This window comes from Pan troglodytes, chromosome 23 (genome assembly GCF_028858775.2).
Source record: "Pan troglodytes isolate AG18354 chromosome 23, NHGRI_mPanTro3-v2.0_pri, whole genome shotgun sequence".
NCBI lineage: Eukaryota > Metazoa > Chordata > Mammalia > Primates > Hominidae > Pan > Pan troglodytes.
Window position 1 is genome coordinate 26,306,216 of NC_086016.1, and position 27,049 is coordinate 26,333,264.

A 27,049-nucleotide genomic window follows, 5' to 3' on the forward strand; every position below is an offset into this window, starting at 1 on the left:
GAATCTTTACAACATTATGTTAATTGAAGGAAGCCAACAACAGGTCACATATTGTAAGATTCCGTTTATATTAAATATTCACACTAGGTCAGTCCATAGAGACAGAAAGCAGATTGCCATACGCTGGCGGGACAGTGGATGGGAAGTGACTATTGGGATACTAGGTTTTCTTTTGGAATGATGAAATGTTTTGTAACTAGGTAGAGGTGATGGTTGTATAATATTGTGAATGCACTAAATGCCACTGAACTGCACATTTTTAAACGGTTAACTTTATGTTTTGTGAATTTTGTCTCAGTACGTAAGAATACATCTAAAGATATCAATTCTAAATATAAGTAAATATATTCGTGTTTATATTGGCTGCATTTAAAAAGTCCACAGTGATCTGCTTCATCTTTCTACACTGTGTGTTTGTATCCCATTTTTAATTTAATTCAGCATCAAATGAATAATCATTTTTGCAGCCTTTACCAGAATCTGTGCTATGCTCAACTGTCTAGATATTAATAAATTCTAAAAACATAAACTACTTTTCAGCAGTTTATTATAGAGAGAGAGAGAGACTGATATGCCAACAAGTGATTCCACATCCCTGCGTTAAATACAAATCAGAAAATATATACAAAGTGATGGACTCTGCAGGAGGAATTGAGGAAAGACAAGCAGGAGTTCCTCATTCTTTTGTTTAATATGCAACTATTGAACATCCTTTACCTGCCAGGCTTCTTACCTAATATAGTTATGTAAATACTCCTCTTGGGTTTTACTACTTGAATTTCATTGCTTTATGGAGCACTTTAACTACATAACATAATTAAATAACAAAAACGAAATGACTGCCATAACAAGGGTTAGAAATAAGCATGACTACTCTACAGATGCAAATAATTCACCTGATGGGAGGAAAAGCACCTGTGTGCTAAGACACGGCTACAAGTGTTCAGCAGAGGCTAGACATCAGCCAAGACAGTGTCCAGCGGGGTTTGAGAGCATTGGGTAATCAGGCGAGTCCTTAAGTGGAGACCAGTTAAGCTTCCACTGTACAGTGACATTATTTCCCTTTTTGTTTGTTGTTTTTGTAGTACCAAACCCTGCTGCAGCTGCAATTCCTCGAACGCCCCTGAGCCCAAGTCCTATGAAAACCCCTCCTGCAGCAGCTGTGTCACCTATGCAGGTGAGTGCCTGGAACCACAGGAGGCTCTTAGAGCCTCAGAATCTGAAAGTTGAGGCCTTTTCTTCACAGTCATTTACACCTGTATTAGTTGGGTAAATGACTACCTCAGCAGGGATGTATCTAGAATTTGTTTCCTAAAATACTGTAAATATCTTTAATAGAGATAAATTATATAAGTGTAAATTGTGTTATTCTGATAGACTCTAATAATGATGGCTAACAACAATTGAACCCTTGCTATGTGTTCTACACTGTTCTGAATGCTTTATAATGTTAACTCATTTAATCCTTACAACTCTTGGGTATTAGGTACTGTTCTTATCTGTATTTTTCACATGTGGTTACTGAGGCCCAGAAAGGTTAAGTAACTTGCCGAGGTTCATGCAATTAAGTGGTAGAGTAGGGGTTCAGAGTTAGGCTGTCTGGATTCAGTGACTTTAGTCACTACACTAAGACACAAAGGTGTCTCTTGAGTAGAATATGTGGTTGCCATGTCTCAGCCTTTACTGCATAGCAAATCACTTCAGAACTTAGTGGCTTGAAAGAACAGTTTTGTTAGTTTTCACATTTCTCTGAGTTGACTAGGCAATTCTTTGCTGGCTTTCCTGGGCTCATTCCTGCAGTTGAATTCACAGAGAAGGTGGGATGGGGCCTGGGCTCAGCAGGATTCCTGGGCTGCTTTCTTCATGTGATTTGTCTTCTCAGGCTCCTTCACAGCATGGTTATCTCCAGCTCCAAGAGACTGAAAATGAAAGTTAGCAAAGCCTCTGAAGACCTAAGCTTGGAACTTGGACAGTGACACTTCTGTCCTGCCATTTTAATCCAAGCAAGTCACAGGGCAGCTGCGATTCAGAGTGGAAGGAGTGCACAAGGCATGAATTCAGAGAAGCATGATTCATGAGGGCTGTTTTGTAACAGGTCCGGCACAGGTCATTATTGATACATTAGAAACAAGTTTTAAAAGTTGCTCCTCCGTGCCATTGTGGAATGCAGACGAGAAGCGGGGCAGAGGGCTATTCAGTAGTGCTCAAGAGGCCGCCCATTGTGCATTTTATTCAGCCGCTTTTGGACAGTATAGTTGAGGCAGAGTATTTCCACATAGGTGAGAGTAGCCAAAGGAAACATTGCCTAAACCCCATTATCCTGTGATAAAGGGTAGCCCTGGCTGCACCTCTTCCCTAAAATAATGGTGTTGGGGAGCATTTTCATTTCGAGTTGAGACATTTGTGCTGTGTTTACTAGTGTGCTCCCTCCGCATTTATATTGTGAGTTCGTGGCTTTGCATTTGCATGTATATACAAGATGTTATGTCCTTTTTTTTTTTTTTTTCCCCCGAAACGGGGTCTCACTCTGTCACCCAGATTGGAGTGTAGTTGCATGATCTCGGCTCACTGCACAACCTCTGCCTCCCAGGCCCAACCAGTCCTCCCACCTCAGCCTCCCAAGTAGCTGGGACCACAGGCGTGCACCACCATGCCTGGCTGTTTTCTGTGTTTTTGGTAAAGACAGGGTTCTGCCACGTTGCCCAGGTTGGTCTTGAGCTCCTGAGCTCAGGTAATCCACCTGCCTTGTCCTCCCAAAGTGCTGGGATTACAGACATGAGCTACCACGCCTGACATTATGTCGTAATTTAAAAAGAAGGGAAGGGAATACTGTTCCACCAATTTAATGACCTTTTTTTTTTTTTTGAGACAGAGTCTCACTCTGTTGCCCAGGCTGGAATGAAATGGCATGATTTCGGCTCACTGCAACCTCCACCTCCTGGGTTCAAGTGATTCTCATGCCTCAGCCTCCAAGTAGCCAGGATTACAGGTGTGCACCACCACACCCAGCTAATTTTTGTATTTTTAGTAGAGACGGTTTTAACCACGTTGGCCAAGCTGGTCTCAAATTCCTGACCTCAAGCAATCTGCCCTCTTCAGCCTTCCAAAGTGCTGGGATTACAGGCGTGAGCCACTGTGCGCAGCTGATTTAATGCTTTTTTTTATGTGCTCTCTATTAATCAAACTTCATCTAAAATTCTGAAAATATAGATAAAAGCAAAATAAAGATGCCAAATGTAATAAACTTCAAATAAGATGAACTTTAAGTGGTGTTTATCAGTTGACGTTTAATATATGAGGCATCACTTTGTAAATCTTTGTAAAGATAGGAGGTGAAAAATATTTCTACAAGTTGCAAAAAACTAATACTTATGAGCTACATTCAGTAGCTTTTTAGTACATGATTAGTTAGTACAGTGCGTCTCAAACCTAATCGTATATAAAAATCATGTGGAGAGTTTTTAAACAGGTAAAATTCCCAGACCTCATCCTGGTAAACCATAATCTCTGGGGACTGGGGCCTAAGCTTGGGATTGTTAGTTTTTCAAACCTCCCTGGGTAGGAATTCTACTTCTAGCTATGTGGGAGTAACAGGCTGGATTATTCTGCCATCACAAACAACTATTAATAGAAAGATGGACAAAATATAAGAAGCAATTATTTTCAGACATTGTACGTAACTGTGATCCCTGAACAAAAATTTTAAAATGAGGTAAGTCCTACTGTGGCCCACAGTCTTTTCCTGGAGGCAATTTCCAGGTGGTGGTGCAGGGAAGATGAACCTACATGGAGCAGGGAAGAGAAAACCAATTGGATCTGAGTAGACACAAATCAACATTCAAGGAGAAGGCGACTGCTCGAATTTGCAGGGCAGATACTGGGAGGAGGGAGCTGCATAGAGAAAGGAGTATAGAAATCTGCGTAGGCATCCCTCTGAGTCTTTTCCTGAATACCAACCTGTACCTGCATTGGGTGAAACCCCACAAGGATAATTTTCCAGGAACAGCCCCGCAAGAATAATTTTCCAGGAACAATTTCCAGGAACAGGGAGCTATCACGCAAACACTTCTGGTAGCTCACCTAGGGCAGCAAATCATTTGAGTTCCCACCAGCCGCTGTGGAGACACCTCTTTGAATAGATGGCATTCATTATAGACTCCTAAAGGACCACACCTGAAAGTATCATAGAACTAAATACCCTCAGAGTAAATAGTATTCTAGATCTGCCGTAAAAGATCTTTAAAAATAAGATGCAGAAGGACCAAGGAGATCCTTAAGTAGCTATAGTAGGCAGCCTCTAAAATGTTCCCCAGCGATCCCCCATTGGTGGTAGTTGCTGCTTGTGTAATTTGCTCCTGTTGAGTGTTGGCTGCAGCTCGTGATTTGCTTCCAGTGAATATGGCAAAGCAAAAGAAGTGGTGGGATAAGGTTATCACTGCTAAAATCGTTACAAAAAGCTTTGCTTCTGCCTTGAATGCTCCTCTTGCTATCACTTAGAGCCACCTACTCCGGGGAATCCCAGTTCCCATGTTGTGAGCCAGCCCTGCAGAGAGGCCCACATTAGGAAGTGTGGGAACAGATCTTCTGAAGCTTGCCAGCAGCCATGTAGATGAGCTTGGAAGCAGATCTTCGATCCTCGAGATAACTGCAGCCCTGCTGACAACCTGATTGCCTCCTCGTGCTAGACCTTGAACCAGAGGCACTCCGCTAAGCTTTCTGACCCACAGAAACTATGAGATCATAAATGGATTGTTTTAAGCCACTAAAGATTTGAAGTGATTTGTCATGCAGCATAGGTAACTAATACAGTAGTGTACTTATTTGCCAAAGTAATAATTTTTAAAGGAATACAGCAAAATATAAGACTCCATCATAATCTGGCATGCAATAAAAAATTACTAGACAATGAAGAAGCAGGAAAATGTCACCTATAACCAGGGGAAAAATCAGTCAATAGATGCAGACCTAGAACGGATAGAAATGATAGGATTAGCATGCAGCGATGTAAATATGATCTCTGCTTAAGTATGTGAAGGGAAGCATGCACAGATGAAGAGAGAAGTGAAAGATATGAAAAAGAATAGAGGAGGCCAGGTACGGTGACTCACGCCTGTAATCCCAGCACTTTGGGAGGCCAAGGCAGGTGGATCACCTGAGGTCAGGAGTTCAAGACCAGCCTGGCCAACATGGCGAAACCCCATCTCTACTAAAACTACAAAAAAATTAGCCAGGCACGGTGGTGTGTGCCTGTAATCCCAGCTACTCAGGAGGCTGAGGCAGAAGAATCGCTTGAACCCAGGAGGGGGAGGTTGCAATGAGCTGAGATTGTGCCGTTGCACTCCAGCCTGGGCTACAGAGCAGGATTCCATCTCAAAAAAAAAAAAAAAAGAAAGAAATAGAGGAAAAGATCAGTATGTTTGAGGACATAGCAGTAGAATCTGTCCATAATGAGTAACAGAGAGGTAAAAAGACTGGGGAAAAAAATAAACTGAACCCCTGACTTGTGGGATGAAATTAAGTGGTCCTACATACCTGAAATTGGAGCCCAAGAAAAAAAGGCGGGTCGGGGGGCAGAGTGGGAACTGTGTCTGAAAAAAACATTTGAAGAAATAGGCTGGGCGCAGTGGCTAACGCCTATAATCCCAGCACTTTGGGAGGCTGATGTGGGCAGATCACCTGAGCTCAGGAGTTTGAAACCAGCCTGGACAACATGGCGAAACCCTGTCTCTACTAAAAATACAAAAAATTAGACAGGCATGGTGGTGTGTGCCTGTAGTCCCAGCTACTTGGGAGGCTGAGGCAGGAGAACCACTTTAACCCGGGAGGCAGAGGTTGCAGTGAGCTGAGATTGCACCACTGCACTCCAGCCTGGGCGACACAGGGAGACTCCATCTTAAAAAAAATTCTTTTTTTGAGGAAATAATAGCCAAAATCCATCCAAATTTGATGGAAATTATATACTCATAGATCCAAGAAAATCAGGAAGCTAAAGCAAGATAAGCGTATATAAATATACAAACACCCTCATCCCCATGCCCATTAAGGCATTGCTGAAAAACAGTGATAAGAAACTCTTAAGGACAGGCAGGTGAGAATGATCACAGACTTCTAGTTAGAAACTGTGCAAGTCAGAAGACAACAAAATGGTTTTTTTTTTTTTTTTTTTTTTTTTGAGATGGAGTCTAGTTCTGTCGCCCACGCTGGAATGCAGTGGCGTGACCTTGGCTCACTACAACCTCTGCCTCCTGGGTTCAAGTGATTCTCCTGCCTCAGCCCCCTGAGTAGCTGGGACTACAGGTGCGTACCATGGTGTCTGGCTAATTTTTGTATTTTTAGTAGAGATGGGGTTTCTCCATGTTGCCCAGGCTTGTCTCAAATTCCTGGACTCAGGTGATTCACCTTCCTCGGCCTCCCAAAGTGAGCCACTGTGCCCAGCCCAAAATGGCATCTTCAAATGCTGAAAGAAAAACCCTGTCAACTTAGAATTCTGTGTATTTAAAAAAAAAAAAGTAAAAGTAAAATTATTTAGGCAAACAAAAGCTGAGGGGATTCATTATCCACAGACAGTTGGGGGAAAGTGAATGAGGAGTATATGGGACTTTGCTGTACTATCTTTACAACTTCCTAGGAATCCATAATTATTTCAGAATAAAAGTTTAAAATAAAAAGGCTTCCCACATAGAAAACTCCAGGCCCAGGTGGTTTTACTAGTGAATTGAATCAATCCTTTGTGGAAGAAATAATTCCAATTGTATATAGTCTTTCAGAAAACAGAAGAGTAAAAGGACTTTCCAGTTCATTTTAGGAAGCTAGCATTACCTGATAGCAAAACCAGACAAAGACATTGCAAAAAAAGAAAATGGCTAGCCAGTATTCCTCATGATTATAGATGGTTATAGATGCAATATAAAAGCACACATTAACAAAACTGAATCCAGCAATATATAAAAACGATAATCCATCATTACCAAGTGTGATGTATCCCAGGGGTGCAAGGTTAAAATTTACCTCAACACAATAAAAGAGGGAAAAAAAATTTAAAAAAAAACATTAATCTCAACATCTTTAGAAAACTATTTGACAAAATTTTACATCCATTCATAGTAAAACTCTTTAGCAAACTAGAAATAGAAGGAGACCTGTGGGAACTCCACAGCTAACGTCATACTTAATCTGGAGACTGAATGCTTTCCCACCAGGATCAGGAGCAAGGTAAGGATACCCACTCTCACCACTTTTGTTCAGCATTTTGCTGGAGCTCTTACCCTGTGCAATTGCATAAGACCAAAAAAAAAAAAAAAGAAAGAAAACCATACAAGTTTGGAAAGGGTAAAGTAAAACTGTCATTATTTGCAGATAACATGATCATTTATGTAGAAAATCCTAAGGAGTCCACACAAAAGCTTTTTGAGTTGAGCAGTGTCAAGGTTTACACAAGGTCCTATACAAAAGTTATTTGTTTTTCTGTATATTAGCATGAATTATTGGAGATTGAAATACTTAGCAATAAATATAATGAAATGTATGCACAACCTGTGCAATGAAAACAATAAAATATTGCTGAGAAAAATTGAATAAATAGAAAGTGATGTCATTTATAGATTGGAAGACTCAATATCATTACTATCTTGTAGTAGTCTTTTAAATTGGTCTGTAGATTCAACACAATACCAGTTAAAAGAGCAGTGCTCTTTGGGTAGAAATTGACATGGTAGTATTAAATTCATATGGAAATGCAAGATCCCTGAATATTCAAAACATTGTTGTGGTCGGGGGGCGGGTGCGGGTGGAGACAAATTTGGAGGACTTCTACTACCTGATTTCAACATTAGATCAGTAGAACAGAGAGTTCAGAAGTAGGCCAGTCGATTTTCTACAAAGATACCAAAGTAATTCAATCGGTAAGGAATAGTTTTTTGAAGAAAAGATTCTGAAATGACTAGATAACTGTATAGAAAAAAAAAATAACCTCAGCCCGTACCTTATGAAATACACAAAATTTGAAATGGACTATCGACCTAAATGTGAAAGCCAAAACTACAATTTTTACATGAGAACATGAGAGAAAATCTTCATGACCTTTAAGACTGCAAACATTTATTAAGATATAAAAAAGCATGAACTATAAAAGCAAGTTGATAAATTAGGCAACTTAAAACTTAAAACTTCTCTGAAAGACGTTAAGAAAATACAAAAAGCAAGCTACAGACTGGGGAGAATGTATTCATAATACATTTACCTAACAAAGATTTACATTCAGTAAGAAGACAAACAACCCAATAAATAATGGGCTAAGATTTGAGAAGATCCTTCCAGGAGAAGAATACAAATGGCCAATGGCACATGAAAAGATGATCAACATCATTAGTCTCAGGAAAATGGAAATTAAATCCACAATGAGATCCTATTCTATATTCTTGCAAATGGCCAAAATCTAAAAGGCTGACGATCTGAAGTGTGGTAGGGATGTGGAGAAGCTGGACCTTGTCCACATTTCTGATGGGAATATGAAATAAATAGAAGTTAGCCAGATAAAAAGGGCTGGGCGAAATCTGTGGGAATGAAGCACAAGAAAAGCATAGACAAGAAACGTGGTCTGCATGATAGTGAATAAGTAGGTTGGTGGTGTTTGAGCATCATGTAGAGGTGGCAGGAGAGCTGAGGAGTTTTAAGTGTTCATGGTGGATTCTTTTTGTTTTTTTTGTTTTTTTTTTGAGATGGAGTCTCACACTGTCGCCCGGGCGATCTCGGCTCACTGCAACCTCTGCCTCTCGGCTTCAAGTGATTCTCCTGCCTCAGCCACCCAAGTAGCTGGGATTACAGGCGCCTGCCACCACGCCCAGCTAATTTTTTGTATTTTTAGTTGAGACGGGGTTCCACTATATTGGCCAGGCTGGTCTCAAACTCCTGAGCTCATGATCCACCCACCTCAGCCTCCCAAAGTGCTAGGATTAAGGCATAAGCCACTGCGCCTGGCCGTGGTGGATTCTTCTGGCTGCTTGCATATGCAGAAGTCTGGCGATGAAGATGCCAGTGACAAGCCATTGCTGTAGTGCTGCACTGAGATGACAGGCTGTACCGGGCAGTTGTTGCAGTAGCATTAGCAAGCGGGTGGCAGAATTGAGATTTACTTGAACCAGGACTTGAATGGTCAGTACAATTACAAAAGGAGCACATCTGCATTTTATTTTGGAACATGTTTTTATATTTACTGAATTGGTTTGTGATACTTTAAAGATTCTCTTCCAACAAAATAATGAAACCACATTCAGAATACCAGTGGTTGCCAGAGGTCAGTGATAGGGGGTTGGGGACGGGAAGAGGGGTGTGACTGTAAAAGGGCCCCAGGAAGGATCCTTATGGTGATGGAAATGTTCTTTATCTTGACTGTATCAGTAACATATAAATGACTAAAGAAGATAATGACTATATCAATATTTGGCTAATGTCAAAATCCTGCTGGTGGTATTTTACTATAGGTTTGTAAGATATTACCATTGGGGGAAACTGAGTAAAGAGTACGTAGGATCTCTTTATATTCTTACAACTGCATATGAGTCTATAATTACCCCATAATAAAAAGTCTAATTTTTAAAAAAAGTATATTGATCACAGTCCATGCCTGTAAGGTGTGTTACAACCTTACTATAGCAGTATGGAAAGAATTAATACAGATTTATAACTAAATATCTACTCTGTGCGGCATTTACTTTGTGAGTCCCAACAGTCATTTTAACTTTGATGTTGTTTATCTTATGATTTCAGAGACATTCCATAAGTGGACCAATCTCAACATCCAAACCCCTGACAGCCCTGTCAGATAAGAGACCAAACTATGGGGAAATCCCTGTTCAAGGTACGTGTAATATGCCATAGCATTTCACCTTTTTTTCAATTTTTGAATTGTTCTGGCTTTTTTGGCAAACTAAATATTTTCTTTGCTCTTGATACTATTTCAATCAATCTGGTATACCTTTATATCAGAAGTTCACTAGTAAGTATATCTAAATTACAAGTGGGGAAAGTAGTTGTTAATGAATGCATCTTTCCTGACAGCTGTCATAATGGGTAATAGAGAGTGTACACCATTGCTAGGCACTGTTTTCACAGTTCCTCATGGCATATGTATTATTGTCATCCTCATTTTACAGATACCAAAAATGAGGCTTAAAGAAGTTAACTAATTCAATTCAGGTTAACACAGTTAGTTACTAAGCAGTAGCCCAGGGCAGCCTGACTTCAAAGCCCATTCCTTAAATCTCTGGGCTGAGTTTTGTTACCCTGAGAGAGCTGAGACTCTGGAAGATGAGGGTCAGCAACTCTTTGGAGCCCTTGGGAGGAACTTGCTGTTATCACACAGCCATTTTTTTTTAAGCTGGAGTATCACTCTGTCTCCCAGGCTGGAGTGTAGTGGCGCAATCTTGGCTCACTGCAACCTCTGCCTCCCGGGTTCAAGCGATTCTCCCACCTCAGCCTCCCGAATAGCTGGGACTACAGGCGCACACCACCACGCTCAGATAATTTTTGTATTTTTAGTAGAGACAGGGTTTCACCATGTTAGCCATACTGGTCTCAAACTCCTGACCTCAGGTGATCTGCCCACCTCAACCTCCCTAAGTGATGGGATTATAGGCGCAAGCTACCGCACCTGGCCTTCCACGTAGTTTTTTATGGTAGGGCTGGCACCAGAACCCAAGTATCGCACCTTTCGAGGTTGAGGCTCCTTCTCTTACCCCACGCTGCCTCTTCATGTGAGGTACTAAAGTGCATTGGAAAGATGAACTGCAGCGTTGGGGTGTGGTGCTGGGAAAAGCAGTGCTTCATTTGGGGTGGGTGTGGGAATGTTCCCAAGTGTCCCCTCAGGGCCTGAGGGCTCCTCTTAGCTGATGCAGGCCAGTTACTTCCATGCGTCAGGAATTCTTGGTTGTGCATGTTAGGCTGTGTATGTTAGACTAGAAGGCTTCAACAGGTTTTGGGTCAGAAGTAAGCAGACTTGTGAAAAGTATTCAATTAAAGAACCCAAAGGACTGGCTATGTGGGCTCCATGTAGTACCAGCGCCTGAAGAGTTCAATTTGGTGGTTGAACTGGCCCTATACCTGTCAGTCTTCAGTGTTCTGATAAGCTGGTTGTGTACACATTTAGGGGCAATGGAGTACAAGGTGGTGCTGCTACTACCTTCCTGGCACAAAGATTTGCCTTCTGCCCTGCTTCTTGGTTTCTGGTTCATTTGTCAGTCATCACCTAAGCTCTTTTCTCCCCTCAGAAGGTTTTGCTAAGGGAACAAATAGTGGAAGGTTTAAAGTTTTCTTAACCCAAATACTCTGCATCTCTCCTTCCTCTCTTTACATCCCGCCTCCCAGATGAACCCACAAAGGATTTACATAGGTGTGCAGCACAGAGATCTTGGCCTCGCCATGGCCTTGCTGTTAACTGCAACCTTTTTGGTGCTGTCTCCTCATCTGTAAATTGATAGTGAACACCTAGCTCACTGGGTTCCTGGGCTCTTAACACCTGCAGCTGCTGAAGTTGTCAACGACTGCTGTGTCCCCAGCCCAGCCAGTTCAGTCCTAATCTGATGTGACCCGTCAGCAGCATTTGGCACTGTTGAGCACTCTGTCTTCTAGGACATTCTTTTTGGTTTCCCTAATACCACACTCTTGTGCCTTCTCTCTGTCAGGCTGCTGCTGCTTCCTCTCCTGTGTGGCTTTTCTCCTTTTTTTTTTCTTTGTTTTTTTGAGACGGAGTCTCACTCTGTCGCCCAGGCTGTAGTGCAGTGGCACGATATCAACTTACTGCAACTTCCGCCTCCTGGGTTTAAGTGATTCTCCTGCCTCAGCCTCCCGAGTAGCTGGGATTACAGGCGTGGAGCACCCCACCCAGCTAGTTTTTGTATTTTTAGTAGAGACGGGGTTTTGCCATGTTGGCCAGGCTGGTCTCGAACTCCTGACCTCAGGGTGATCTGCCAGCCTCGGCCTCCCAAAGTGCTGGGATTACAGGCGTGAGCCACCGCACCCGGCCTGGCTTTTCTCTTCTTCCTGATCCGTACATGGAGGTGTGGCCCAGAGCTCAACACAGGGCCTTTGTTCTTTGTCCTCACTTTCTTTGTTATTGTATCCTGTCTCATGACTTTAAATACTATTTTTGTGCTGAGGACTGTCAGATTTGCATCTCTCGCCTGTTCTTCTCTGGACTCTAGGTTCGTGTATCCAGTTGCCTACTTGACATCTTCCCATTTTGATATTGAATATTCTCAGACAATGTCTCCAGGACAAGATTTCCCCCACTTTCCAAACTTGTTCTACATGTAATCTGCCTTCTTCATCTCCATTCATGGCAGTTTCATCCTTAGAAACCTTGGAGTCATCCTTAACTCCCTTCTTCATCTTAGACTTGTTCAGTTGTTTAGGAAATCCCATTGACTCTACTTTCAAAATATGTCCAGAATAAGAGCATTGCTCTTTTCTCTACTGTCACCTCCCTGGTATAAGCCACCATCATCTCTCAGCTGGGTTCTGGCAAAAGATTCCTAATCACCCTCAGTGTCTGTTCTTGACACTGTAGCTTGAAAAACAGAAATTGAAACCTACTACTCTAGTCAAACCCTCTACATCTCCCCATTTCTTCTAGAGGAGGAGCCAGAGTTCTCTCAGGGGCCTCCAGACCCTCGCAGCCTGGCCTCAGTGTCCTCTCTAGCCTCTTCACTTTCTTGCTCACCCTGCCTCACCACATGGGCTTCCCTGCTGTCCCTGAGTACTTGGGCATGCTCCTGACTTAGACACCTTGCACTGGCACTTTCTATGCTGGAACCCTCTGCCTGGAACACTCTGCTGGATCGAACCTCCTCAGCAAGGCCCTAAGTACCATATTTAAAGATGGAAACCACTCGTTCTCCCACACACCCCTTTCTCTGCTTGCTCTCCTTATCACTGGTCCCCTTCTAACATCCCATATGGTTTGTCTATAATTTTTATTTCTTTCTCTTATTTCCCTAAATTGTAAGACCCATAAGGCAAGATTGGTGTCTGTTTTGTTCACTGAGGCATCCTCAGCACCTGTAGAAGTACTGGACTCTTGATAAAAAATTGTGAGGTGAGTGAAAGAAAGAAGAGTTAAAGCTTGTAAAGTGCTTAGCGCCAATTCTATCCCATAGTAAATCTTTGCTGTTCAGTTTTATTACTGTATGTGTGAACTTTTTCTGAGTAGCACAAGTGGCTGAGAATGATAGCTCTCATTGGCCCACAAGTCAAAGATTTTAGACGCCTGAGTTGCCTGCAGGATTTTGCTTAGCTGCCAGCAAATAACTAAAGCACCTACGCAAGTTGTGTCCTAGGCATCTTTAAAAAGCTCTATGTGGGCCGGGCGCGGTGGCTCACGCCTGTAATCCCAGCACTTTGGGAGGCCGAGGCGGGCGGATCACGAGGTCAGGAGATCGAGACCATCCTGGCTAACACGGTGAAACCCCGTCTCTACTAAAAATACAAAAAATTAGCCGGGCGTGGTAGCGGGCGCCTGTAGTCCCAGCTACTCGGGAGGCTGAGGCAGGAGAATGGCGTGAACCCGGGAGGCGGAGCTTGCAGTGAGCCGAGATCGCGCCACTGCACTCCAGCCTGGGCGACAGAGCGAGACTCCGTCTCAAAAAAAAAAAAAAAAAAAAAAAGCTCTATGTGTTGAAGGCAGAGATGGTAACCAGGAATTCAGGAACGTTTCCACTCTGCTGCTTGGTAGGTGTGCCCTAGTTCTGTCAATAGTCAGCCTTTTGACCTTCTTCAGTCTGCGTTAAGTGTGGTCAGAGCCAGTGCAAGTCTGCAGCAGCCTCTGAGGGTAAGTATAACCCTGTGCCAGTACCCTAAAGCTGTGAGTCCAGCCTGGGCACAGTGGTGTGGCTGCAAGCCTGAGAAAGCCCAGGAGGAGAGACCCCTATCAGACGGCACTGAGATGATCCTGGGGCATCAGAGGACAGTGATGCTCCGTGTTCCAGGTGGCCTCTGAGGAGAGTGGAGTGCTGCACTGAGAAATGGCTCAGGGTCTTCCCATACCTCCTGAGCTCAGCTGAAGCCAACCCTCGAGGCCTTCTCCACTCTCCACTGCTGCTTTCCAGGCTTATCTTGATGGGGTCAGAGCAGGGCGAGGTTTACCAGGGGAAGCCAGCACCAGTGGTGTGTCTCAAGCTTACCTGAGTCACTTGTTAAAATATAGAATCTTGGGCCTCCCCTCAGATCTAATGATGTAGACTCAGTAGCTTGGATATGCCATTTTCACAAGCACCCCAAGTGACTCTTAGGAATAAGTGAATTTGGAATATTATTGGGCAAAGACTACCGTTTAATTATTTCTGTTACCTTGGCTTTTGTGGGTGGAGAATGGGTGTGGAAGGTCTGTAGGCCAAGGTTATTGAAAACACAGATTAAATGCATTAAGATTCTATTCCTGGCTCTTATTTTATCATCTGGTGATGCATCAAACGGTAGTGCCAGCGGCATGGGGGTACATGCCGTCAGTCTACGTAAAAGCTGGTCTCATTCTCCACTTCAGTCTGTTGTCATGCCTTAGTGGAGCGTGGTTGAGACATTGCAAATACAGGAGAAAGGAAACACACTTAGATAAATCTATATCACAGTAGTTGATACTGTGATCGTTTATCTTAAACAGTCATTCAAGAAAAGAACCACTCAGAAAACTAAGAACAACCAAATGATTCGTGGCCATAAAAAGCCACTGTGGTTTTCCAAATTGTGATGAGAGTAGGATTTGTGAGCTCTGTCTTGAACTGCTTTTCTTCCTTGGTTGTCTTATTTACTTAGGGATGAATTTAAAAATACAGTGTGTAATTTTCGTTTAAAAAATTTAAGTGTCTTCATTACTGAAGTTTAAAAAGATGCTGCCTCTTGGAGAATGGCGTGAACCCGGGAGGCGGAGCTTTCAGTGAGCCAAGATTGTGCCACTGCACTCCAGCCTGGGGAATAGAGCGAGACTCTGTCTCAAAAAAAAAAAAGATGCTGCCTCTTGCTCTACAATAGTTTTTTTTTTAAATCTATTATCCTTTAGCATCATGCACTTGCAGGAAAATGTTTCATACCAGAGAAATCTTACTATAAATGCACTTAATCAAATGCTCTTTTGTTGGTATTACCAGCAGTTGAATTAAATGGCTAGGGTCATGACTGGTGCCACCTTAGTGAATCTTTGTAGACAGTATATGAATTAGCTTTATGCCCTAAGCTGAAAAGCACAGATTCTGCTGCCAAGTACATGGATACAGGTAGTTGGAAAGTACACAGTGACCAGATGAGCTCCAGAATGTTAAGCATAAACCTCAGCTGGCTGGTGTAAATGGTTGAGAAGCCTGGGATTGCCCAGTGTCAGTGTGACCCTATCACCGTGTCTCTCAGCTCAGGCATATAGATGTCTTAAGAAGTTGGTTAGTCCAAGTGTAGTTGTGTTCTGTAAGGAAATTTCATACCATTATTACCTGTCTAAATTGTGTTACTTGAGGCCAGAGATTTTTATAAACTGAGTATTTTGAAAAAAAAATGATTTATGTTAAGGGTACATACCATAAATTTGTATGAAGTTAGGAGGTTTTACTGGAAAGCCAAACCTTCTGTTTAAAAACTTTCACAGAATTTTCTTTTTTACTCTAAATCAGATTCTGCCTCCGCTTTAGATCTAGCCTTAGGCCATGAAAGTCCCAGGATAAAATGAGATAGAAATCCTACCCTCCTGCACTTTACAGTCTAATTGGATATTTAGTCACTCCCCCTTCTTCTTCCTCTTCCCTGTGGTTCTTGATAAAAATCAGAACTTATTTTTATCAGTCTCAGCTCTTATTTTCTCCCCAACATATTATAATGAAAATTTTCAAACATACAGAAAAGTTGCAAGAAGTTGTGCCGTGAATTATCCACTTACTTACAGCCTAGATTCTGTGGCATTCTTTTATATTTGCTTTATCACAAAGTAAGTTATAATCACTACCCTTCAGCATGCATATCAGTATTTATGGTGTTCTGTCTCTCTGTGTGTTTCCTGTTGAAATAAGTTTAGACTTAACAAAAATATTAGAGTTCCCTTCCCCCAGCTTCCCTTATAGGAACATCCTACGTAACTGTAGAACAGTTACAAAAAGTAAGAAATTAATAGCAGTAAAATATTATTAACTAACCTACAGAATTTATTTGAATTTTACCAGTTTTTCCACTAATGTCCTTTTTTAATTCTAGAATCAAATTGAGGCTCCTACTTTCCATTTAGTTGTCTTATCTCTTTAGTCCCCACCAGTCTGCAGCTGCTTCTCAGTCTTCCCCTGTCTCACATGACCTCAACACTTTTGAAGAATACTTGTCAGTTATTTTGCAGAATGTCTCTCAGATGGGCTTGTCTGATATTTTCTTCTGATTTAAGTTGAGTTTATGGAGTTTTTTTCGTTTTTTGTTTGTTTGTTTTGTTTTTTGAGTTTTTTGAGATAAGGTCTCACTCTGCAACCTCCGCCTCCTGGGTTCAACTCTCATGCTTTAGCCTCCCGAGTAGCTGGGATTACAGGCGCATACCACCACACTCAGCTAATTTTTTTGTGTTTTTTGGTAGAGATGGAGTTTCACCATATTGGCAAGGCTGGTCTTGAACTCCTGACCTCAAGTGATCCGCCCACCTTGACCTCCCACAGTGCTAGCATAGCAGGCATGAGCCACCATGCCCAGCCTGAGTTTATGTTTTAATGGAAGGGATACTGCAGAGGTGATGTGTCCTTTTCAAGTTATTTTATCAGGGGTACATGAGATTGATGTGTCTTGTTACTTCTGATGTTAAATTAACTTTGTTCACTTGGTTAGGTGATTGGCTGCTAGGAATTAGTAAATATCTTTGTGTTAGTCCATTCTTGGATTGCTATAAAGAAATACATTAGGCTGGGTAATTTATAAAGAAAAGAGGTTTAATTGGCTTACAGTTATGCAGGCTGTATAGGAGGCATGGTGCCAGCATCCACTCAGCTTCTGGTGAGGCCTCAGGAAGCTTACAGTCATGGTGGAAGGCAAATCAATAGCAGGAATGTCACATGAAGAAAGGGGGAGCATGAGAGAGAGGAGAGAGGTGCCACACACTTTTAAACAACCAGATCTCACAAGGACAGCACCAAGCCATTCATGAGGGGATCTGCTCCTATGACCCAGGTACCTCCTACCAGGCCCACCTCCAACACTGGGGCTTACATTTGAGCATGAGATTTGGAGGGGACAGACACCTAGACTATATCAGTTTTGTTCCTTCTTAAACTTTCTCTCACTTATTTCAGCATTTATTTATGCATTTTGCCCACAACAGTTATTACCGTGGTGTTTCAGTGGTGGTTTTCTATTTCCTTATTCCATCTGTAAGGAATTATTTATATGTATTATTCTATTGACATCATTCATTTATATGAGTATAGACTCATGGATATTTGTTCTTTGGATTATAATCTACTACCATTTTTATTTGTTTTGTTGTCAGGTTATTCCATCAGTGGCTGTTGAGAGATCTTTCACATTGACTCCTTGCTCTCTCAATGCACCTTCCCTCCACCCCTGAAGTACTTTCTGGCACTACAAGATGCTCCAGCCTCATCTTGGTTTTTTTTCCTGCACCAGCCCTGGAGTCAACCATTTCTTTAAGGAGTTCTGGTTACTCTTTTTTTTTTTTTTTTTGAGACAGAGTCTCACCCTGTCGCTGGAGTGCAACGGTGTGATCTCGGCTCGCTGCAACCTGCGCCCCCTGGGTTCAAGTGATTCTCATGTCTCAGCCTCTCAAGTAGCTGGGATTACAGGTGCATGCCACCACACCTGGCTAATTTTTTTGTATCTTTAGTAGAGACAGGGTTTCACCATGTTGGCCATCTCATGACCTTGTGATTCACCCACGTCGGCCTCCCATAGTGCTGGGATTACAGGCATGAGCCACTGCACCCGGCCAAGTTCTGGTTACTTTTATTAGAGAATAGTGTTTAGAAACCAAGATCCAGGCCAGGCGCAGTGGCTCACGCCTGTAATCCCAGCACTTTGGGAGGCCGAGGTGGGCGGATCAGGAGGTCAAGAGATCCAGACCATCCTGGCAAACATGGTGAAACCCTGTCTCTACTAAAAATACAAAAATTAATTAGCTGAGCGTGGTGGTGTGCACCTGTAGTCCCAGGTACTCAGGAGGCTGAGGCACGAGAATTACTTGAACCTGGGAGGCAGAGGTTGCAGTGAGCCAGGATCGTGCCACTGCACTCCAGCTTGGCAACAGAGTGAGACTCCATCTCAAAAAAAAAAAAAAAAAAAAGAAACCAAGATCCAGGTGCTAAATGTGCTCATTGTTACTGGGGTTTCACAGCCTTTAGTCCCTCTCTGGATAGAACTAGGGAAATTGTATGTATATGTACCAACTCATGTGTATACACTATCCTGTCTGTCTGTCTGTCTGTCTGTCTGTCTGTCTGTCTGTCTGTCTGTCTACCTGTCTACCTATCCACCCACCCACCTACCTACCTACCTACCTATCTACCTATCTTATTTATCTGTCTGTCTGTCTGCCTGTCTATCAAAAACTGTAAGTTTATACTCATACCTGACTCCAAGCCATCACCAACGGGTTCATTCCAGAATTTTCCCTTCCCTTACTTATAACTTCTTTCTTTTGGGGGTGAGAAACTTGGCTCTCATTATCTACAATATATTTATGTATTTGTTCAACCTTACTATACATATACAAAGTTACTTAAGCCAGTTCCTTTTTCCCTACTCACTTCAGTTGGTCTGTCATGGTTTCGTAATGCAGTCAGATTAATTTGTCATAGTCTGCATTCTGTTCTCCTCCCCTTCTCTCCCTCCCTCCCCCCGTTCTGTTTTTTTTTTTTTTTTAATTTACGTACAGTAAAATTTACACTATCTGGTATACAGTTTTGTGGGTTTTGACAAACACATAGCCATTTGTCTGTCATCATAGTTACACAGTTCTGTACACAAGAGTTCCATCACCCCCAAAATTCCTTCATGCTGCCCCTTTGTAGTCAACCCCTACCATACACCCCATTCCCTAGCAACCACTGATATGTTTTTCATCCCTATAGTTGTACCTTTTCTAGACTATCATATAAATCAAATCATACAGCATACAGCTTTTTTTTTAAAGTCTGGCTTCTCTCACTTGGCAGCATGTTTTCATTTTGCTGTTATTGGGCAGAGTGTTTTATAAATAAATATCAGTTAGATCTAGTTGGTTGTATTGTTCAAGTCTGGGTCTTCTGTATTTACTCATTTCTGTCTGCTCGTTTCTAGGAATTACTGAGAGAATAGTCTTGAACTCTGAAAGTCTAGTTGTGGATTTCTATTTCTCCTTTTAGTTCTATCAGGTTTTACCTCATGTATCTTAAAGTTCTGTTGGTAGATGCATACCCATTTGGGAATGTGTTATGTCTTCTTAGAGAACTAGCCCCTTTATTATTATTATATTTTTAAAATCTCTGATAATGTCCCTTGTTCTGAAGTCTTTCTTTTCTGATATTGACGTACCTACTCCAACCTTCTGTTAGTGCTTGCATGGTATATCTTTTTCCATCCTTTTAATTTATCTATGTCTTTAGATTTAAAGTAAGTTTCTTGTAGACAGTATATAGTTCAGTCTTTTTTATTCATTCTGACATTTTGTCTTTTAATTGGTGGATTTAGACCATTCTCGTTTAATATGATTATTATTATGGTTAGATTAAAATCTACCACCTTGTCGTGTTTTGTATTTGACCCATCTATTCTGCTTCTTTTTCCTTTTTCTGCCTTCTCTTGGGTCCATTGACCATTTGTTATTACTTTGTTTTATCTCTCCTACTGACTTATTATTTGTATCCATTAAATTCTTTCAGTGGTTGCCTTAGGTTAGGGTTTGTCAGCCTTGCCCTTATTGGCGTCCACATAACTGTTGTGGGGGATTGTTTTATGCATTACAGGAAGTTTAGCAGTATCCCTGCTCTCTACCCACCAGAGTCCCTGTATCACCCCCATCTCCCCAGTTATGACAACCAAAAATGCCTCTAATTTTTGGTTGTCACAACTGGGGGAATGGGGGTGATACTCTAATAATCCCCTGGGGGCAAATTTGCCCACAGTTGAAAATCAGAGATACAGTTTTCACAGTTTTATTTGTCTAATTTCAGCAGAGAGATGGAAGCTGTAAGAGAAAATCAAGTAGGAAATCCTAGCCAATCTTGCATATTGTCTGCCTTTTCCCTTAGAGACCTTGTTTCACTTAGTATCATGTTTTCAAGGTTCATCCATTTTGTGGCATGAAACAATTTCTTTTTAAGGCTGAGGCTGGAAACTGGCTCACACCTGTAATCCCAGCACTCAGGGAGGCCAAGGCAAGAAGATTGCTTGAGCCAAGAAGTTAAGACTAGCCTGAGCAACATAGTGAGACTTCATCTCTATAAAAATATAAAATGATATATTAATCGTAGTTATTTTAAATGCTTTATAGATAGTTCCAACATCCGTACCATTTGGTTTTATTGATTACTTTGTGTTCTGGTGTAATGAGCTGGGTATGTTGGCTTTTTCTTGGCTTTTTGTATATTTTACAATTCTTTATTGAAAGCTAGACATCTTACATGGATAGTAGTTGATTTTATGCCTTGAAATGGACACCTTTTTTCTTCTACTTAGGTCTTTAAATGTGGGAGTTTGAGTTAATCTGCTCAGGAGCTGGGCTGGGTTTGAGGTTTATTGTTGCTGTGATTACCCTCAGGGCAGAACAGGCTTCCAGTTTCTCCAGTAATACTTTGTGTTTAGAGTGTGGAATAGTTTTCCAGAGGGCTTTTCTTAATGCCTGCTCCAATTTCAGTTTTAGGCTGTCCTTTGCATTTCATCTCAGACAGAGAGCCGGTCTTACCCTCTTACAGTGCTTTCAGCTGAGCTTTCCTATTTATTCATTCACAGAGGGCATATTTTCCTTTATAATACTGGTCACATTTGTAATAGCCGCTTTTAAGTTCTTTTCTGCCATTTCTAGGACATAGGCCATGTTCAGGTAGGTTTCCATTTCTTTTGAGTATGGCTCACTTTCTTTTTTCTTTGTACATCTAGTAATTTTGAGTTGTGTCTTGGGTGTAAGGATCACATATTGTAGAGGTGTTTTGTTTTGTTTTGTTTGGTTTTTTTTTTTGAGGCAGAGTCTCACTCTGTCACCCAGGTTGGAGTGCAGTGGTGTGATCCTCACTCACTGCAGTCTCGACTTCCTGGGCTCAAGCTGTCCTCCCACGTCAGTCCCCCAAGTAGCTAGGGCTACAGGTGTGCACCACCATGTCCGGCTAATGTTTTTGTAGATGTGGGGTCTTGCTGTGTTGCCCAGGCTGGTCTTAAACTCCTGGGCTCATGCTCCTCCTCCTGTGTCAGCTTCCTAGACTATTGGGATTACAGGTGAGAACCATTGCGCCTGGCTGAGAGACTTGATTCTATTATATTCCTCTGCAGAATATTGGTTTTTGTTTTAGCAAGCAGTTAACTTGGCTCACCTCAGACTCCAAACCCTCCCTGCAACTGAAATACCTGTTCAGTTATTTTGTCCATAATTCAGCTCTTTGGAGCATGAGTACTTGTGGACTTCAGAAGTCAATGAAGGATTTGGACAGAGTTTATATACAAACTGTTGGCTCTGTTTTCGTGACTCTCCCTTTCTGGTATTTTCCCCACAGCCTCACTTTCCAACTGCTATGGTTGTCCCGGGATATGTCGTCTAGTTCTTCAAGACAGTAAGACTGGGTTTTCGACCAAATTTTAACTGCCCCACTTGGCCTCAATCACCAAAGCTTCTATTTTAAAATCTATTTACCTATAAGTTTGATTTGAGAAACAATAAAGGGAAAACTACCTGTAACTATTTATTTCTACAATTATAATTAACTAGCAGACCTAGCATGCCCATGTTATGTATCTGTCTGAAGTAATCAGAATATATCTCTGTTTACGTTTATCCGCTTATCTGACCCCTGGATCTCCTCCTCTTAGACTTTGTCAGATGCTGTTGACCTTATGCTCTTGATGGTTTATTTCCTTCTCCTGTATCTTCAACTTTACCCTCTTTACCGGCTAGCTCCTTTCTGTCATTTAAAAATACATCTTTCCTTTGTTAAGAAAAAAAAAATATCCTCCCTCTGTTGCCCACCAGCTACTATACTTTCTTCCTTACTCTTGCTCAATTTCTCTCCACATCTTTCCTATCTCCCACTCCCTTCTCAGCACATTCTAATCTTACTTTTGTTCCCACCAGTGTATTAATTGCTCTGACCAAGATTACCAGTAACCTCCATGTCACCAAGTGCACTCCCACGCCATCACCTGTGTGCTTACAGTTTCGAAACAAAATATTCACATCAGACTTTTCTTTTTTTTTTTTTTTTTTATTACATATTTCTCTTTATTTATATATATATATATTTTTCTTTTTTTTTCTTTTTTATTGATCATTCTTGGGTGTTTCTCGCAGAGGGGGACTTGGCAGGGTCACAGGACAACAGTGGAGGGAAGGTCAGCAGATAAACAAGTGAACAAAGTTCTCTGGTTTTCCTAGGCAGAGGACCCTGCGGCCTTCCGCAGTGTTTGTGTCCCTGGGTACTTGAGATTAGGGAGTGGCGATGACTCCCAACGAACATGCTGCCTTCAAGCATCTGCTTAACAAAGCACATCTTGCACCGCCCTTAATCCATTCAACCCTGAGTGGATACAGCACATGTTTCAAAGAGCACAGGGTTGGGGGTAAGGTCACAGATCAACAGGATCCCAAGGCAGAAGAATTTTTCTTAGTACAGAACAAAATGAAAAGTCTCCCATGTCTACCTCTTTCCACACAGACACGGCAACCATCCGATTTCTCAATCTTTTCCCCACCTTTCCCCCCTTTCTATTCCACAAAACCGCCATTGTCTTCATGGCCCGTTCTCAATGAGCTGTTGAGTACACCTCCCAGATGGGGTGGTGGCTGGGCAGAGGAGCTCCTCACTTCCCAGTAGGGGCGGCCGGGCAGAAGCGCCCCTCACCTCCCTGACGGGGCGGCTGGCCGGGCGGGGGGCTGACCCCCCCCACCTCCCTCCCGGACGGGGCGGCTGGCTGGGCGGGGGGCTGACCCCCCACCTCCCTCCCGGACAGGGCGGCTGGCCGGGCAGAGGGGCTCCTCACTTCCCAGTAGGGGCGGCCGGGCAGAGGCGCCCCTCACCTCCCAGACAGGGCAGCTGGCCGGGCGGGGGGCTGACCCCCCACCTCCCTCCCGGACAGGGCGGCTGGCCGGGCAGAGGGGCTCCTCACTTCCCAGTAGGGGCGGCCGGGCAGAGGTGCCCCTCACTTCCCCGACGGGGCAGCTGGCCCGGCGGGGGGCTGACCCCCCCGCCTCCCTCCCGGACGGGGCGGCTGGCCGGGTGGGGGGCTGACCCCCCCGCCTCCCTCCCAGATGGGGCGGCTGGACGGGCGGGGGGCTGACCCCCCCACCTCCCTCCCGGACGGGGCGGCTGGACGGGCGGGGGGCTGACCCCCCCACCTCCCTCCCAGACAGAGCGGCTGGCCGGGCAGAGGGGCTCCTCACTTCCCAGTAGGGGCGGCCGGGCAGAGGCGCCCCTCACCTCCTGGACGGGGCGGCTGGCCAGGCGGGGGGCTAACCCCCCCACCTCCCTCCCGGACGGGGCGGCTGGCCGGGCGGGGGCTGACCCCCCCACCTCCCTCCCAGACAGAGCGGCTGGCTGGGCAGAGGGGCTCCTCACTTCCCAGTAGGGGTGGCCGGGCAGAGGCGCCCCCCACCTCCTGGACAGGGCGGCTGGCCGGGCGGGGGGCTGATCCCCCCACCTCCCTCCCGGAGGGGGTGGCTGGCCAGGCGGGGGGCTGATCCCCCCACCTCCCTCCCGGACGGGGCGGCTGGCCGGGCGGGGGGCTGACCCCCCCACCTCCCTCCCGGATGGGGCGGCTGGCCGGGCGGGGGGCTGACCCCCCCACCTCCCTCCCGGACGGGGCGGCTGGCCGGGCAGAGGGGCTCCTCACTTCCCGGTAGGGGCGGCCGGGCAGAGGCGCCCCTCACCTCCCGGACGGGGCGGCTGGCCGGGCGGGGGGCTGACCCCCCCACCTCCCTCCCGGACGAGGAGGGAGGACGCTCCTCACTTCTCAGACGGGGTGGCTGTCGGGTGGAGGGGCTCCTCACTTCTCAGATGGGGCGGTTGCCAGGCAGAGGGTCTCCTCACTTCTCAGACAGGGCGGCCGGGCAGAGACGCTCCTCACATCCCGGACGGGGCGGCAGGGCAGAGGTGCTCCCCACATCTCAGACGATGGGCGGCCGGGCAGAGACGCTCCCCACTTCCCAGATGTGATGGCAGCCGGGAAGAGGCGCTCCTCACTTCCTAGATGGGATGGCGGTCGGGCAGAGACGCTCCTCACTTTCCAGACTGGGCAGCCAGGCAGAGGGGCTCCTCACATCCCAGACGATGGGCGGTCAGGCGGAGACGCTCCTCACCTCCCAGACGGGGTGGCTGCCAGGCAGAGCCTGCAATCTCGGCACCTAGGGAGGCCAAGGCAGGCGGCTGGGAGGTGGCTGCAGGGAGCCGAGATCACGCCACTGCACTCCAGCCTGGGCGCCATTGAGCACACTCCACATCAGACTTTTCTTCTGCACTCTCTCTCTCATTGCCTGGTCCACATCTTTCCCTGGGTATCTCAAAGGGTTCTCAAATTAAATGTGTTCACGTCTCTTCCTTCCATAATCCTCCTCACCTTTCTTACCTCTGTATGTGGTACCTCCTTCCTTTTTACCTTCATATCCATCTGTCGGCAAGTCTGTTGATTCTGCTGCATCAAAGAGCCCTTGAATCTGTGTACCTCACATACTCACTGGTACCACCCAAGTCCAAGTCACCATCATCTCTTACCTGCACACTCTAACTCATTGTCCTGTATAAACCGTTACCTGTCTCCAATCTGCTGCAGCCAGAAAAATGCTAACGTGATAAAACCTCCATTGGCTCCCCTTTGCCAACTAGATAAAGTCCAAACGCCTTACCCTGGAGTTTGCCTGCGTGACTCTCGCTTGCCTGAGCTGGCCCCTCTGGCCTACCTTTGAAGGCTTACCTCACTCTACTCTTCCCCTCCCACTGAACATCACCACAGTGTCCTAGATTTCTTTGGGGGTATACTAAGCACTCAGTTGGGAACACTCTTTTTCTTCTAAGCTCTCCTTTGCCTGCATAAAGACTATTAATTATCCTTCTAATCTCAACTTTGCTGTCATTTCCTGAGGAGGCCTTTCCCGTTCTCCGCTCAAGACCAGGTCACATTGCCTGCTGTGTTCCCAGAACCCCTGGTACTTGTTTTTTCTTAGCATCCCTCACTCGTAATGACTTTTTGAATGCTTGCTTCTACTCTAGACCCCAAGTTCCATGAGAGCAAGTTTCCTGTCTCCTTTCTTTTTTTCTCTGACCTTTGCACCAAGCCAAGTGCCTGGCAAGTAGTGGACACCTAAATGATTTTTGTTTAATGAATGGATTAAGACAAGAATAGCTTTACATGGCAATAGAATAGAATCTGTTACTGTAAACATAATATCTCCTGCCTGCTACACTCAATTGTAATACACTAATCTTATTTCCTGAAGAGGGATAAACCAACAGTTTGACATGAACATTTAAGCCAGCCTACTTAGTAGAGTAGTAAATGGACCTGTGTTCTTACTGTGACAAGTGCCTCTGGGCAGATTTGATTCTCACAGTGGAAATACTTCATGAAATGGCAGCAGCCTGGATTGTGGCTGTTAAAATTTAACACAAATAATTTTTAAAACAATACCCTATTTGGGTTCTCAGTGCGTTTTTGTGTATTTTCAGAAAGTAAGTGTGAGGCTGTGACAGGGACAGTCTGTCAGATTGAGGCAGACTTGGATCCTTAACCATGCAGTAAGAAACAGACTCAGCCAGCGTTGGGCACATGTATCAGCAATACATTTCATGAACTTTTTTTTTTTTGCAATTGTGCTTATAGTGTGTATTGTAAGAGAGAAAATTAAGATAACTTAGACAGTTTTCATGTAGGGAATGACCAGGGCTTATGCCTGTGTCCATAGCAAGCACCTTCTTTTGATTTATTTGTCTTTTCAACCTTCGTTTTCACTTTCTTAGCTTGCTGTGTTCTTCTTTGGGAGACTAAAATTTTTTAGGGAAATAACCACGGTGTCAAAATTATAGAATGGAAAATTTGATTAAATGTAAAACACTGATTTTTGTTTCCTACTATTTCCATGTTCTTTTGCCTTTGTTTTGTCTGTCAGATTTTGGGCATAATATACTCTTCCTTTACGGGTAAATGCCAACTGCCAACAGAGTTCAGAATTCTGTGATGCTTGCTTATGGGTTGTTTACACAGAGATGATGTTTGTTCAAGATAAGAACACTGTAGGGACTCTTAAGCTATATACATCCCATCTTTATTAAGCTCATCCTTCCACTCCCCTAGGCCTCCAAAGTAGCAAATAATTATAACCAAATGTTCCTCATACCCTTAGAAAATAAATTTTAGCCGGACTTGGTGGCTCATGCCTGTAATCCCAGCACTTTGGGAGGCCAAGATGGGAGGATTGCTTTAGCTTAGGAGTTCAAGATTAGCCTGGGCAAGATAGTGAGACCTCATCTCTGCAAAAAATTCGCCAGAAGTGATGGTGCATACCTATAGTCCCAGCCCTTCAAGAGGCTGAGGTGGAGGATCACTTGAGCCTGAGAAGTCAAGGTGGCAGTGAGCCAAGATCACGCCACTGCACTCTAGCCTGGGCAACAGAGCAAGGTCCTGTCTTAGAAATAAATAAATAAATAAAAAATAAAAAGAGGCTGGGTGAAATGGCTCACTCCTGTAATCCCAGCACTTTGGCCAACATAGCAAAACCCTGTCTCTACTGAAAATACAGAAACAAGCCTGGTGTGGTGGCAGGCACCTGTAATCCCAGCTACTCAGGAGGCTGAGACGGGAGAATCGCTTGAACCCAGGAGGCTTAAGAGTTTGAGACCAGCCTGGGCAACATGGCGAAACC

At 44.0% G+C, this 27,049-nt stretch overlaps 1 protein-coding gene across 21 annotated transcripts in view; it reads left to right on the forward strand.

Moving 5' to 3' along the window:
- The window catches only part of SPECC1L (sperm antigen with calponin homology and coiled-coil domains 1 like), a 148,732-nt gene that overhangs the window by 65,124 nt on the left and 56,559 nt on the right, over positions 1-27,049 (forward strand). For 17 of the 21 annotated variants that reach the window (XM_063807479.1, XM_054675346.2, XM_063807483.1 and 14 more), the window contains 2 exon segments: positions 1,086-1,177; positions 9,766-9,856. In XM_063807479.1, coding sequence (XP_063663549.1) covers positions 1,086-1,177; positions 9,766-9,856 — 183 coding nt within the window. 21 annotated transcript variants of the gene reach the window in all.